At 38.8% G+C, this 16,471-nt stretch overlaps 1 protein-coding gene across 1 annotated transcript in view; it reads right to left on the bottom strand.

Annotated features, from left to right (window-relative positions):
• The window catches only part of LOC122797835 (vomeronasal type-2 receptor 26-like), a 159,509-nt gene that overhangs the window by 44,763 nt on the left and 98,275 nt on the right, over window positions 1-16,471 (bottom strand). Inside the window, exon 3 of the mRNA XM_044066356.1 lies at window positions 14,394-14,517. Coding sequence (XP_043922291.1) covers window positions 14,394-14,517 — 124 coding nt within the window. The remainder of the gene's footprint in view (window positions 1-14,393; window positions 14,518-16,471) is intronic.

Genomic DNA, 16,471 nt, shown 5'->3' on the forward strand with positions numbered 1-16,471 from the left:
TCGCCACAGCAGATCATCTGTCTGCTCATGATTTGCAGTGGAGTTTTACGGTGTCATGTTGCCAACCCAGCACCCAACCTTTCACAGAAGGCAGACACACGGACTCAATTTAGAGTGTCCAATCCACCTACAGCATGTCTTTGAGATGAAATTGGAGCACCCGGGGAAAACCCATGTGACCACAGGGAGGACATGCAGATTCCTCACAGAAGGCATCCCAGCCAAGAATTGAACCAGAGAACCTCTTGCTGTGAGACGACAATGCAACCTCTGCACCACTCTGCCATCCAGTGATATGGTCACCAATGATGAAGTCCAATGATGGCATAATGATAACATAAGTCTACAAGGAGGGAAACATTTCCCAATGCAGCAATGCTATCAGGTGCAAAATTACCTTTGCAGCTACCTATGAGTCCGGTATAACTTAAAGCAAGACCAGCTATGTGCATACAACTTAAGTCCCATTTGCACCATACATAATTGATGAGGTTCATTAGAATTCAAGGATTTAGAATTCCATTTCTTTATGTCCATATAAGTTCTCAAAATTTGGCACATTAGCCACTAGCCCTGTGTAACGGGAAGGTGCTCCATGCAAATATCCAATGCTGGTCTTCTTTCAGATTTCCCCGGTTAGGGGTCACCACAGCGGAACTTCGGTCTGCTAATGATTGGCAGTAGATTTTTACGGTGCAGAGGTGCCAGATTGACGCCCAACCTTCAACGAAGGCACGCCCATTCTACGCATGTCTTTTGAATGCCACTCGACCACGGGGAGAACATGGAGACTCCACACAGAAGGTGCTCCAGCCGAGAATCGAATGGGAGAACCTCTTGCTGTGAGGCAACAATGCTACCGCTGCACCACCGAATATCCAATAGTTATCATTAAATGGGACCATATGTAGCACTTGCCTGTTATTTTCTAGTGATCTGATAACTTGCCATAACCACCACTTTTAAATAGCAGTTTTGATAAATTTACAGATCAGACCATTGGTACCTGTGAACTGACTGAGAAGTCAGTGAGGACTTTATTAAACTCTGACCTATTCAGCTCGTTTACATTATCATCAAGATGGCTAATTCCAGGAGACTTCAATGTGTCCGGGCACCCATTTGGACTGAGGAAGAGACCACCCAGATGCTGACCATCTACTCTGGAGTGGAGCATCGCATGAGAGCCAGACCACAGAACTTTGTGATGATTAATATTTAGAACCAGATTGTGAGGGGGCATCAATAACATGCTGAAATCTACCAGACTGTAGTGCAGGTTCTCCACCAGTATGAAGACCTGTGTTAGAGGAACATAGAGGAGCTTCATCAGAGGGTTGCCAAGGTACAGAGAGAGCTGTTATATGCCTACAGTAAGTGTCACAATCCTACCTATACCTAGATATTCCTAAGGAAGTTAGGAATATAGCTGTACCCCAGATTTATCAGATACATATCTTATAAAACCATTAAGTAGCTATTCTGACAATTAGCTCATCTGGATAATTAAGAAGGCAAGGTGACTGTTTTCCCTGTTATCGTGGGTTCTATTTCCCTGGCATTTATTTGTTTAATAATGTTTATCATGTACACAATATTGCATATTGTAGATGTTTCTGTTTTCTAACATATAAGGACATCATTTCATACATCCAGTATGGTCATGTATCATTGATGCCTATAGCGCCTAGGCCACTGATGACTATGCATTTCTACGTTACCATAATCCTTTGACATTATCACCTATGCTACCTATTTGTGAATACTAAATAAATAACTTCATTAACAAAGTAAAATTATTATTAAAGTCCTGTTTGTTTAACACAAGAGCAATGCATTTAGGACTGTCTAAAGAAGGGGTGTCCAGCATATGGCCCTAGGGCCACAATCTAGTCCACCAAGTTGTTTTATTTGGTCCTAGTTATGTCCTGCAACAAAACTTTTTTGAATGAACAGATACTTGCTGGACATGGTAATCTAGCCCTTCAAACCTTGCCAAGTATAAGTGGCCCCTGAACTGTATGGTAAATGGCCCCTAAGCAAAAAAGTTTGGATAACCCTGGTCTAAGCATATCTTCTGCATTGTAAAACTTGATGATATCTGGCAGTTTTGTGAAACATGAGATGTTTCCATATTAATCTAGTACCTGCAGAATGGTGGATACACACACACGCACACACACACACACACACACACACACACACACACACACACACACACACACACACACACACGCACACACGCACACACGCACACACTAGTAGTTTGTTCAGAAGGAAAATGTGAAAGCTGTTAATTCTGCCTGTAACGCAACAGGCAAGCATGCATATATCCTGGGTAGGAATGGGTTTAAATCCACACAGGGGAGAGGTCTCATTATATTCTGATCAATGTGTCTTTTAAACATTTTCAAAAATGCCACTGTACATACCTGTTTATTGATATTAACAGTTATTTTGAGCATGTTTATGACTTCCTGGATTATTCATTGGATTACTATGAATATCTCAATAATCCATAATGTTCTGCCAACAGCACCTTTTGTACTACTAAAGTTTTATGTGTAAAGCCTGTAACAGATTGATATATCCCTGCAAAAAAAAATTATGGAATATGCTAACATTTGCATCTTGAATTTCATGTATAACTGTGTCATTGTTTATTAATTTGAATTCAACAACCTTCTCATCCTTATATTTGGAGGGCAGAAGAAACAAAACAGCCAAATACTCCCAAATGTTCAAACTGGAACACCAAGCAAACTGTAGATAAAAAACAGCAAAACAACAAGGACATACATAAAAGGCTGAGCACTTTCGCATATTACAATGCTTCATCATCTTAAAATACTAAGCAAAATGCAACATATTTAAGACTAAAAACAACCTATCAAAAGAGTAGGCAATTAGCAATAGGTGTGTTAAACTAGGTTTAATTTTTCTTGTTTTAAGCCTCCGCCATTGTAGGACAGGCTTAATGCTAACACTAGCATTAACACCAGGAAACCTGTAAGCCTGTAATCTAAAAATCCATTTTAGTTCATTTTGTTCCAACCAATTGTTTTGCCCCCCCCCCCCCCCATATTATGTTGTAAACATTGCATAACTCTGAAACTAAAATTATGCTCTGGATAGTCTAAAATATGCTTTGCCAAAGCATTATTCATATTCATAGTCCTTATCTCATATAGGTGCCTGTTTACCCTGTCTTGTAGCCTCTATATGATTTTGCCTATATAGAAACATGAGCAGTGGTTACAGGTAGCAAATAAACCACATACATGGTATTACAGTCAGCATAAAATCTGGGCTTAAAAATAAAATGCATCTGTGTATACTCAAAGTCTTGTTATTTTGTAATATAACTACAATATTTGGAGGAGTGAGATGGTCAGACATACATTTGGACAGTAGAACAGGGGCATACCCTATCATACCATATCAGTGGATAATTTTGAGTTATAATTTTTACTTTGCCAATAAATATATGTACATGCTTTATGTCCTCTTACATAAAATACATTAATATGTTTCTCATGTATAGCACTTTATAGATGTCTGTTAACAGCAACTATGTGTTACGTGACAGTGTTCCGTTCTCTGAGGAACGAAACTTTACAGTTTTACAGTTATGTTTTTCTGTTGTGATCACTATGCTGACACGCATTTTTGCTTGCAATTTTATTTTCATAAATCTGCATCACATTGTATTTCTTGTAAAACACAAGCCAATAGCCCTATTAGTACATAATCCCTGCACATTCATACCTCCAGTTCTTTTCACTCTGTTCCCAACATACAATCGCATTCAAGATGGATTACTTCTGTTGGTAGGTGTCAAGCTTAGAGTGTAGTTGTAGTTTAGAGATGCAGGTTTGAATCTCAGGTCATTCAATTTTGTTTCAATATGTAAAGGACTGTGTGTGTAACATTCCAAAATGTGTGTAGAGATTTTGGGATGTTCTTCATTTAAATTTTAGATAACCTGATCTGAGCAATGTATATCCATGTTATTTTATACCTACAGCACTCGTACATGCTATTTACTTTTTGCAGGTGATGAGGACTGTAGTCGTACTCATGCCCTGTGCATCGAATGGGTGCAAAGGCTGGAGGAGCAGCACAGAGAGAGAAATATGCTGATGACTTTGTTTTAGTAAATAAAATAGATATGAACATTGATGCAGGCTTGTATTTTATACATGGGTATATATTACTGAATCAAAGCTTTAAATAGGCAAATACCACAATGTTGACACATAAAGATCGAAGTAGCAAAAATACGAACAGCCACTTCAGCAATTTTTTCCCAGGGGAAAAAAAATCGCTTGGATGACCAAAACCAAAATAAAATATCAAACCCTACAAAAGTGGGGGGCTTCACCACCCCACACCCCCAACTAGATATACCAACTCCAAGATCGTCTACAGTGACAAAAGGGCATATTTCTGATGCTAGCCGAATGATTTTTTTCCCCCTGGGAAAAAATTCCCTGAAGTGGCCATTCGTACTTTTGCTACTTTGATTGTTATGTGTTGATGTCGTGGCATTTGGCTATTTAAAGCTTTGATTTGATAATATAAACCCTTTTACATTGTAGGAATAGCCATCAATCATCATTAAGGTAAGTGCAGTAGTCAGGCAATACTTGTGTTTACAAATATGAATTACCTAAAACTATGTTTACATATCATTTAGCAGCAAACCATGTTTGCTGAAAATAAGTTTTGAAGCATAGGCCACAACCTAAATGACATTTCAGTGTAACTGTTACAGTGCTTTAATGTCAATGTTTCACATGCAAGTTAATAATGTTTTGCCTACTGTTGTAATGCGTGTGTTGGAACACTTGTATGTGTAGATGTGATTCTCAGTTAATGATCTGCTGTGTATAGTCTGGCTGTTCACGTATTGAATGGGTTTCTGCTGTGTCAGTACTCACTCTGTTCTTGTTGGACTGTTGGGCATGCCCTTCAGTTCAACATGGATATCGCATCTACCTACAGCACCCTTGATGGTTTGTTTAAAACATACTTATATTTTGTGTTTTGGGATACTTGTACAAATAGCCATTCCTTTTCACCATTTTGAAATCTGTTACATAATCAGCAAGCAACATCATACTGTTTGCATTTTGCAGAGTAGTGATTGCTAATAAATGTATGTAAGGCTCTCATACATTTATAGACAGGCAATACTGTTTGTACAACATATACTATATTTTCATTTGTCACAGGCTATCATTGTGTATAGGATTGCACATTATTATTAGTGTGTTGTGTTGCATTACAAACATTAATGTGGGGTCAGTCAATAACCATGTTGTTTTGCTCAGCTCTTTTGCATATAGCTTTTATATTTCCACACTGGATTGTCATCTCACTATATCTTCATTATTGCAATATGTTAATAGGTGCCTGTTCCTATGACTCATTATATGTACATGGAATACAGTTGACATTCACACACCGGCATAAGTGTGCAAGTCATACATGCAATACAAGAAACATGGAAATAGTGATATTCTGTCAGACAGTCAGCTGGAGAATTCACTGAAGCATCCATCTCAAGTATTAACATAGTGCAGGTCTCACTATCAGTGTAATGTTGTTATTTTCCCAGTGTTTTTTGCAAGGTAGACTCATGTGAGTGTTGCATGACACAGTGTCATGGCATATTTCTGTGTGATTGTCAGGATGTGTAAGTGTGTTGGCTCTGCATATGCTTTTCAAACATAATGATGGTCGATAAACAAGTGTGGTCATGTCAGGATTTCCGCTGGTAAGCTGTGTTATGCATGCTATGGCATGTCTTTCAGTAAGCTGATCATATTGTGTGATGGATACAGTGACTCTGACATGTTCCATTATTGAAAACATTCATAAGTATAGATAATGTGACATAGGGAAGATTTTGTGTGCATGAGAGGCCATCCACTAGCAACAAATCTGTTAATTATAACTTTTCCTGCATAATAACTTTTGTCCATTTCATCTGAGAATGTGTTTTTAATGACACCTACAATGTATACTGATATAGACTGGATGTTGCTTAATGTCTGTTAGATTGCAGATGTATACATCAGTTTAAGTTTACTGTCAGTTATGATTTTCACAGGAATGTGTGGCCTGATAGACGTTTGTTTTTCATTGTTATGTTTTTGATTACTGACATATATCACATTTGATGATGCACTTGACTATAGCCATAACATGCTCTAAGGTTTCATAATGGCTGTTTTCTGCCTGTTCATTGTGTCAAAGTGGGTATGTTATGTAGTCATGTAGTATCAAGTATGGATACGTAATTTCTGTGTAGTGATTCATCTTAACAGAGTACAGGACCCATGGACACACCCGTCATTGTCAGTGACAAGCTGACACCAGACCACTGCCAGACTCCTCCAATGACAATAACTAGGAGTGATGAGGAGGACGTTGGACCTGCATGTGCCATCATCCCTGCTGCACCCCAGAGGAGACAGTGCCAGGAACCCCAACAAGATGATTAATGGGAGCTGATCTAGGAGGTGGTGACTGATGTGTTTCATTCGCAGATGACGGACATGATGGGGAATTTCTTCCAAGAGATGGCATAGATTATGCATGACTCATTCAGGGAGATAGCCCTAGAGATAATTCATGATGTTCACCTCCCACAAGGGTGGTCCCTCAGCACTGTAAGTATTGTCTGTGTAACCACTTGTGTAATGCCCCCACCATGGTGTTTGCTATATCTGTGAGTGGACTGTATATGTGCACTTGTGCATGCAGAGCATTTTGCTTCCATGTGTATGTGATACAGATCCAGATGTACACTGCAGATGTTGTGTAATATTAAGCATTATGTTTCAATGGGTGCATGTCACATATTACCACATTAGACTTTCATTCAACATTCAGCTAACCAAGAGTTTCAACAGTTAACATGCCGCTATTGCTGCTGCTGCAACAAATCCACAACATACATGTGTGGTATTGTCAGCAACTCACAAATGTTGCCCTTATTCCACAGTTTTACCACACTATTACCACAGTGGTATGGGTATGATTTGTGGATTGCCATGTCATGTATGCTGAACAGGAGGACTTGTCCTTGCCCCCTATGTTTTGGATGACACTTGTCATGCTGTCCCACTGGCATACTGGCATTGTGTGTGGCATGAGTTGGCAATGCTGATGCCATGTTGTGTCATATAAATGCATCTCATACATATGGGTAGTCCTTTACCGAATGCCAGTGTAATGTTCATGTATATTCCATGGTAATAATAATTTATTCAGTTATAATACAGTATGCCATCTTTGGTCTATGTTACATTTCCACATGCATTCCTTTTTGACATAAATTCACTCATTTCAGCAAATGGTGTACATGTCTCTGCACATATTCTGATGCATAAAGAAACTCTGCTGTACCTTGGAACTGTGAACAGATATTGTCTTCATTTTCATGTGCTGTTGCTTACAGGACTGTCCTTTGCTCAATAATAAACAGGATCAGTGACATATAAATGCAGGTGCTTATTCCACATGTTGTTTTACACTGGCATGACAGTGGATGTGTATGTGATGTATTCCACATGTTGTTTTACACTGGCATGACAGTAGATGTGCATGTGATATATTCCACATGTTACACTGGCATGACAGTAGATGTGTATGTGATGTATTCCACATGTTGTTTTACACTGGCATGACAGTAGATGTGTATGTGATACCAATTCTTAGTTTGGTTACCTATGCCTGTTACTGTTATATGATTGCACAATACTGTGTGAGGGATTTATACATGCCTATTGTTGTTGACGTTGGCATTGTAGTCTGCCTATGTGACATACATTTTCTGTTTGCTTCAGTGTAGTTTGGCTTGACTTCAATACCACCCTGTGTGGTGTAGGCATGCATTTGCAATGTTACCTTACACATTGTTGTCCTGCTTTATTGTTTGCCTACTGACATTTGATGCCATGTCTTCCATGATTTGGGCCCATGTTGTCCACCTCCCTTCCACCTTTGTATGTATGTGATGTATCTTGCACATATGCACAGTATATGTTCACCTTTGTTGGAATTCCCATCCATTTTCATGTAGTTGTTTTGTTACAAGGTCACCATGCACCAACTCTATGGCCATTATACCAATGCAGGACATATGCACACATGTCGCTGGCTACTTCTTGCAGTACATCCTTGTTCTTGTTATACTTATGTGTTACATATTAATCAGTGTATATTGTTGAAATTCATGTGCACAACCTGATACTGTTTATATAGAATTAATCTTAGATTTGTGATGACCTATTATTATTTCAAATCATTGGTGTGTGTATGTGCCTTGATATTGCTTTCAAATAATCTATTAGACCACGGAAGATCATACGTATACGCCTACACCTATGTGATACCTTTGACATGGCATATATGTGTGTGATAAATGCACTCCATTACAAGTCTGGGCTGTGTACACCTACATGTATAGGTAGCAGCCAGTTTGCTGCTTTGTTTCAATACTGCTGTATGGCACTGTGCTTGATTGTTTGCCTTTTACACGCATGGTTAAAGGTTCTGTTCTGTCCTCTGCTGCTATTCTCCAGGATTTCAAGAGTTGCATTTGCTCATCTGTGATGTTGCTTGGCTTACACTTGCAATACTGACAGACTACTTGAACACTGGATTGTTTATTCAGTGTGTACTATGATCCCTATTTATTACCCTACAACACACAACTACCATTGGCCATAAACATCCAGTTATGACTGTCACACAGTGTGCAACATGTCATAATGTAAAAGTGCGTAGGTACATATGTACTTCTGCATTTCACCACAGCTGATATGCATCCACTGTTTGTCACCTTTCCATTGCCCATGTTGTGCAGTGTGCTGTCCTTACTGTTTATTACTATCCTTTGTCTGTCATTTGTTGTGATATTTGTTATATGGGTATACCTGCTGTGATGGCCTTCTCCTTCTCTTTTCCTGTCTTTACCTCTCCTTCTATTCTTAAAAAAGGAGCGCTATTCCTACCAAAAAAAAAAAAAAAACATTACCCATGAACTCTGACTTCCTCTTAGATTTTCCTATTCTAACATACTTTCTGTGTGTCCCTCTTCTCCACCCATACCCTACATCTGCTTTTCTATCTTTTTATTTCCTTGGGTGTGTGTTACCTGTGTTCCCATACATGTCCCACACCCATTGTTAGCTACTGTTAGCTGTGGAAATGTGGCTGTGATTGTCCTTCACCTCTATTAATTTTTTATTAGAAGTTTTATGGATTCCATTGGAATCTGTAAGTGAGAGCTAGCATATTTTAATAATAAAGGATGTATAAAGATATTCCATAGTTGTCTCTAAGTTTACTGGAGAGGTTCTGTTGTTGATACATATTTAAAAATGATTGTATTTCCATTAATTTGTTAATGTACAGCCCACTTTTTCAGAGATTTTTCATGACTTACAGAGTAGCTGTGACTGAAATACAGTGTGTCGTTGCTACTGAGATACTCTGTTATAACCCGAGATATTGTAAGTTTGCTGAAGCTTATTTACATATTACAGGCTTATCCACAAATTCTGGTCTGATATCAGTGGAATGCACCAGATTCTACAAATTATGCAGAATCTGACCAATTGTTTACCTGGGTTCTATGGGCCAGATTCCAAAAGAGTTGGTTTCAGTATAAGTCTGCCCTGATTCTGAAAGACTCGCTCTAACTGTAACTGACTTACTTTGGTGTAAGGCCTATTTATAAACAAGCTTACAAGGGGAACCAGATTCCAGAATACCTGCTCTCAGTGTAAGCAGGGCTTTTGTAATCGAGCCATACTTCTCTGACAAAGTAAAATGAGGAGAACAGCATGTGACAAAGGGAGATACTGCCAGCACAGCTATCTGGAATTTTGTAAATAATTATATGTCATTTGTGAATATCAACATGATTTATATAGGATAGGATGTTTGTGTTACAAGTGTATTAGAGCTGTATGTCATATAAGATGGTTTGTACAGACGTGTGCTGAACAGGTATTTTACAATGTGCTGATTGAAAAGTATCCACATTATACCCTACTGGAATAGAGCAGAAATGTACATACACTATTGTAACTGTTTAAATGTATATATTTTAACAGGGGAAACTGGAATACAAGAGGTTAACTTCAGATAAATAACAGAAAAATAACTGAATTTAAATTACTTTATGGCCAGGCCATAAAAAGATGTCATCTTTCAGTTTCAGTGCAGCAAGAGACATAATGTCTGTACTAGAGAAGTTTTCTGTATTGTCTTGGAAGTGTTTTATTGCTTTATGACTTCCAGGATCTGCATAGATCTAAGGAAAAGCCCTTGTGTATCTATTTTCACAGGTGGATGATAACTACTACTAACTTTCAGCAGTGGGGGGGGGTTCACCTGGGATAGAGTCAGATGACAAGAAATGATGTCATTCTGCAAGCTATCCCAGCAGTAATATTTGAGATATTACTTTAAAAAGTCTCTGAGAGATAGAGACTGCATTCTGTATTCTGTCTTTGGCCTGACAACATCAGCTAGAGGATCTATTCATCACATCTGCCTTGCTGCTCTAATGAAGGGACTCTACTGGGGTATAGTAAGTCTTTTAGATATAGTCAGGAATATAGCAGAGCTTAGCTTAGATATTTTTCTTTATTTATTTGAGACTGTCCTGTAATGTTTTTTTAAATATTTTCTGTGATTTTGAACTATGATGTTACTGTAAATGTATATTTAGTATTGCCTTGTTCTTTTATTATTTATTATTAAATATATTTAGACCTTTCATTGTGGCTGGTCTATCTAGAGATATTTAAGTTCTGAGAGTAATGGCATTTTTATTTGGTGACACTGTGTAGGCCGCTTCTAATAGCCTTGCTCTTGGTCAAACTGTCATTTGTATTGATAGTAACATTCCACAGTAAGATTGGGCACCCTTTGTTAAGGGCCTTAAAGTAGGTGAAAAGGAGCTGGCTGGTGTCAGTGATAACTACCTTATAGTATGGGCAAAAGGGAGCATAGCTAGTAAACTTCTGCCACCTATTCCCGGCTGTGTGTGTGTGTGTGTGTGTGTGTGTGTGTGTGTGTGTATGTGTGTGTGTGTGTATGTGGTTGGACAAAGAGGGTGTTGGTGGTCTTTGCTTGGCCACTCATCTAAGATATGAACTCTATAGCTTTGCCAATGGGGAGTCCTATTGGGGGATCTGGAAACAGAGGGAGGAAACCAACTCTGTACTGACTGTGGTCTCTGTGGGCTCTTAAGGGAAATTGCACTTGATGCAGAGAGCTGCATCTGGAAATACTGTGTGTGCAGCTGTCATCTTCCCAATGTACATCCCCCACTGTTGCCAGTGGAGAGGATTGAGGCTCACTGATTACTGGTCCAGTGGTGGGGCGTCAGACAGCACAGCACTTTTTTACATTATTTGTATAGTTGTGGTAGACTATTTCCATAATGTATCAAACTGTAAGAGCTAGAGTTCAGAGAGAAAAAATATGTAAGAGTATGCATTTCTAAGATTTATCTGGAATGATGTCATGTTCTAGTATGTGTTGTGAAGAAAACATTTACTTTCCAAGCATGATCTTGATACATTTAGCAAATTTGTAAATAAGTATCTTTTATAAAGCAGTGATATACAGATAAGTTAAAGGTACAGGTGCATAATAGGTGAACACAGCTTCTTAACTCATTAACCCAGAGTGGCTTTTCATGGCACCTGTGTGCTTAACACCGAGCGTGCCATGAGAAGATACTAATTTCAAGCTGTTACCCCCTGAGTGCCTTCCTGAAGCGAGAGAAACTGTAGTGCACATTTGTAGTTGAACCTAATGTAAAACACACTGAAATCATAACTGAACATGTAAATTACATTATATAGTTACGATTCAGTGTGTTTTTACATTAAGTTCACGTTAAAGTTTTACTTCTAATTCCGTTTAAAAGGTTGTTGATAACCCCCAACCTAATTTTCTTTTGTTTTATCCAAATAAATAGAAGGCCCGGCAGCAGGCATTTCTTTTCTTTTTGATAATATTTGGAGACTTTACCTGCTATTGGATCCCTCTATTTTATTTGTGCACTCACGGATCACCAGAGATAACCATTGACACTCACCGGCATTTGCTGCAAGGAGTTCTGGTTTGACTGCCTGAAAGAACTGCTTTTTTTACCCCCTTCAGGTAAGCTGTGGCTTGAAGAAGTTAAACGTATTTATTTTTCTGTGTGTATCTTCAAAGTCATAGTCCTTTACTAACTAGCCATGTATGATTTTGTTACTGTAAAGGTTATAAGGCTGGTTAAAAAGCAGGTTGTATTTAATCTACATTGCAGTACTTTTGTTATATTGCAGTCTTCTTGGTGCCCCAGATTAATTCACTTTCTGCTTGGCCCACAGACAGCTTTTTTTTTTCAGGTAAGCTATTGAGAATTGTGTGGTAGGCTTATTTTCTTACTGTTACATTAGGGATAAAAACTGCAGTGGAGAAGAGTCCGGAAACCGTCAAGTAGATATGGCATCTACAACCCCCCACCCCGAGTCTGTCATGGAAGGGTCGCAGTGTCAGAAGGAAAATTTTTAAAGTGTATATTCAAAAAGTGCACTTGCTGGTGGTCACAATGTCAAGCCTCCTGAACATACTAAAAAGCTTTCATTGCAGTGCACAGTTTTTTAAAGTAATCCAGTTACTTTGAAAATGTTAGTATTTTGGTAATAGTTGTAAATGCTCTGTTTTTGCAGTTCTATCCAAGTTCCTATCTGAAAGTAAACTTAAGCCACACCTTCTGGTTATGTGCCTTGTGATGCGTAAACTACAGTGTTTACTGTTGTGGTAGATTGTTAATTCAGTGACAATCTTCTTCGGTTCCACCTACTGTTTTTGTTGGAAATGCTGGATTTTGGCAAAGTTGTCAAATTCTTTTAGCAGTTGAAGAGGCTGTATGCTGTCCATAACCATTTTCCACATGGAGTCGGGGTGTCACTTCCACCATGCAGCAACAAATATCACCAACTTCAAATACAGCTCCAATGGTCAGGGCCGCTATTACTGTAGCCACTAACTGTGCTGAACTTCTCTAAGCAGTTAATTATATTTGCAGTCCATATCATGCTGATGTTAAGTATGTTCATAGGTTCATAGGTTAGTACTAGGCTAACTACCCTTGTGGGCCATTTCAAGCCTAGCCAATTTCCCTATGTGAGAATCAAACCCTGCACCTTGTCTTTGTAAGGTAAACACCTTAACCATTAAGCCATCCTCCCACCCTATGTATTAGCAGGCAGTAGTCATTGTGTGCTTTTGGGCATATTCAGGCAGTTGGGATAGAAATCTTTTTAGAGCTAAGTAGTTTGTGTGTGGAGCAGCATTGTTGGTGGATAGTGACTGTTAAATTTTCAAGGCTGAGTCATTTTGCCACCTGATCATTAGTTTTTGAAGTTTTCAAAGCTGTTAGACATTTTGAAGACAGTATTCATAGCTCCAACATGGCAAAAGAACTGTGCCTTTATGTTGTACACATGTACAGATATAAAGTTTGTTTCAGATATGGTTATGGAAATTATGATTTTTTTGTCATATTTTGGCAAATAACTATGCAAGGCAGCATCTGAATGTGCTAATAAATATCTCATTTTGAAGATCGTATTCATAGTGCCAACATGGTAAAAGAACTGTTCATGTATGTTGTACACTTGTACAGATATCAAAGTTTGTTTCAGACTTAGGTTATGGAAATTATGATTTTTTTCATATTTTGGTAAATAACTTTACAAGGGAGCATGTCAGTGTACCAAGCAATACCTCATTTTGAAGACAGTGTTATTCCTTACAACATGGTAAAATAACTATGTCTGTGCACTGTACACATCTACAGATATCACAGTTTGTTTAGTCTTGTAGGATTATGAAAATTATACATTTCCAATACTTATTATTATGCCCATATGCCATATCTTTGCAAGGGAACATGGTGATGACACAAATGATGCATCATTTTGAAGCTGACATTGAGACGCACAACTTGTACACTATGTAGCCTCTGTCTGTTACAGGTGATGAGATATTATGCTTTGTTTATTTATCAATTATGAGAAATATATTAATCATATTTCTTTGAATATCTCTGTAAAGGAGCATCACATAGTAATGGTTAAGGTATCAATTAAAGCTGACATTCATACAAACAAATTAAATACAAATTGTATGAGTCTACATGGTACATTGACCAAGATATTGTGCTTTGCTTTTCCAAAAAGGTAAAAAAATATGCACAATATCAACATGCCCTCATTTACAATATGTTGCATATTACCATTAAGAATCAAAAGTGTTACTGTTATAATTTAGTATTATTTGTCAAGAGATTTTCTTCTCACCTGTTTGGTTTGAAATATGACCCTCAGAACATGGCATACAGTCATAGCAGCAGACAGGCTGCCCCTTTCGAATAGCTTTTCGGTACCCTGGTTGGCAACCATCTGTACACACAGACCGTGGTGTCTGTAAGAAAAGAGTGGATCAAGTAAGGAAAGCCTAGAATGTGTAAACAAGTTATGTTGTTGTGATAGAAATGTTTCTGCTGCATGTGGAAATTGATTACTGCTGCCTGTTCATTTCTCATTTAAGCAACGTTACTATTGTCAGGCTGCCATAAGTAAATCACTGTCCCTGCACATCATATTAAAGCACAGTGCATATACAACAAAATGAGTACAGTGCTGTAAGTGACAATATTGATACAGGAAATTATAAATTAAAGCAACTTTATTTGGAAAAAAATTATTATCGTATACCTTGTACTACTGCAAATTGCATTGGCCTAATGACAGACAGAATTTTATATAGATTCATAAGTTGGTACTAGGCTATCGGCCCTAGGGTCTATACAAGCCTAGCCATAACAATTCCCTGGCTATTTATTCCCACACTATTTACTTCCCTGGACCCCTGTCTAGCAGGGCGACTGACATGATCTCCGGGGTGAATTTCCTTTCTCTCATCCAGTCTTCAAGGTTCCTTTTGAAGAGGGCCAACGGGGCGCTCTGCATAACATGTATAGGCAGTCTATTCCAGAGTCTGGGGAGTCTCTGGGTCAGGAACCTATCCCTCCAGCATGTTTTGTTTATTGTGATGACAAGGTTTAGATCCCTGGAGCATGTGGCTCTGAGGGATTGGGATTTATTTAATTGTAGCATATCCAACAGCTCTGGGTTTGACATGGCCTTGTATGTTAAGCAGAGATCACCTCTGAGTAGACGATATGCGACAGAGTATACCTGGAGTTTTTTATGGCGGTAAGCATAGGGCATCTGCTTTGGGCCTGTGATTCTTTTAGTGAGGTATTTCTGTGGCCTTTCCAGTTGTTGCAGATGTCTTGAGTGGTACATACCAAATGGGGCGTTGTATTCTATAATGGATCTAATGAGGGATTAGTACAGTGGGACAATGACCTCCTTTTCTGGATGAAAAGCCCTTTTTGATGAGTTGTGCCACATAAAAGGATTTCCTGACTGTTGTGGTGAAGTGGTTATTGAAGGTGAGACCACTGTCCACCTGTTTCCCTAAGTCTGTTATCACACTTTTGATGTTTAGTGTACTGCCACCTATGTGGTAACTCACGGGTACATGTTTTTCCCAAAGGGGATAACTATACATTTCTTGGCATTGAGCTTGAGCCCATGGCTCTGGCCCCAAGCATCTGTTTCTGTAATGCCCATTGGGGATTCAATAATGGCTCCCAGTTTGCAGTCATCTGCGAACTTTGTTAGCCAGAGTCCCTTAGTGTTGGCCTGTACTTCAGAGAAGTACATGCCAAACAAGAGTGGTCCCAGGACTGAACCCTGAGGTACTCCATTTGTCACTTGTCTGGAGCTGGATTTGGAGTCGGCTACTTTTACAGTCTGGGTTCTGTCAGTAAGCCAGTTGGCAACCTATTGAGTGATGTAGGGATTAATGCTCAGCTTAGTAAGTCTATCTATGATTCCAGAGTGCGGGATGGTGTCAAAGGCCTTGGTGAGGTCCAGATAGGTTGTGTGGACTGCCTTACCCTCATCCACAGCTCTGGAGACTGATTTGAAGAAGTCAATCAGGTTCAGGAGACAAGATTGGCCCTTCACGAACCCAAACTGGGTGGGCTCCAGTGTTTGAAGGTTGCCAGTGTCTTTGTTTATAAGTTCCATGATAATATGTTCCATGCATACCTCCCAACAGTACCAAATTACTCGATTTTTACTGAGTTTTGGGGTCCAAATAATGGGGTGCAACGATTCCTGAGTGGCACCCCTTCATTTCTGACTTTTTGGAAATTTTATTTTTATGTTTTTTTCCTCTGTTTATTTTTGAGCTGATGTCATCACATGTGTGATGATGTCAGCTCCGTCGGAGCTACCAGCCTGTCAGAATTGAGGTCAATTGCACAAATTTCTGGCTGGCTGGTTAATTTTGAATGCATTGA

The sequence above is a fragment of the Protopterus annectens genome, chromosome 3.part1, assembly GCF_019279795.1.
Source record: "Protopterus annectens isolate FY-2018-M chromosome 3.part1, PAN1.0, whole genome shotgun sequence".
Lineage (NCBI taxonomy): Eukaryota > Metazoa > Chordata > Ceratodontiformes > Protopteridae > Protopterus > Protopterus annectens.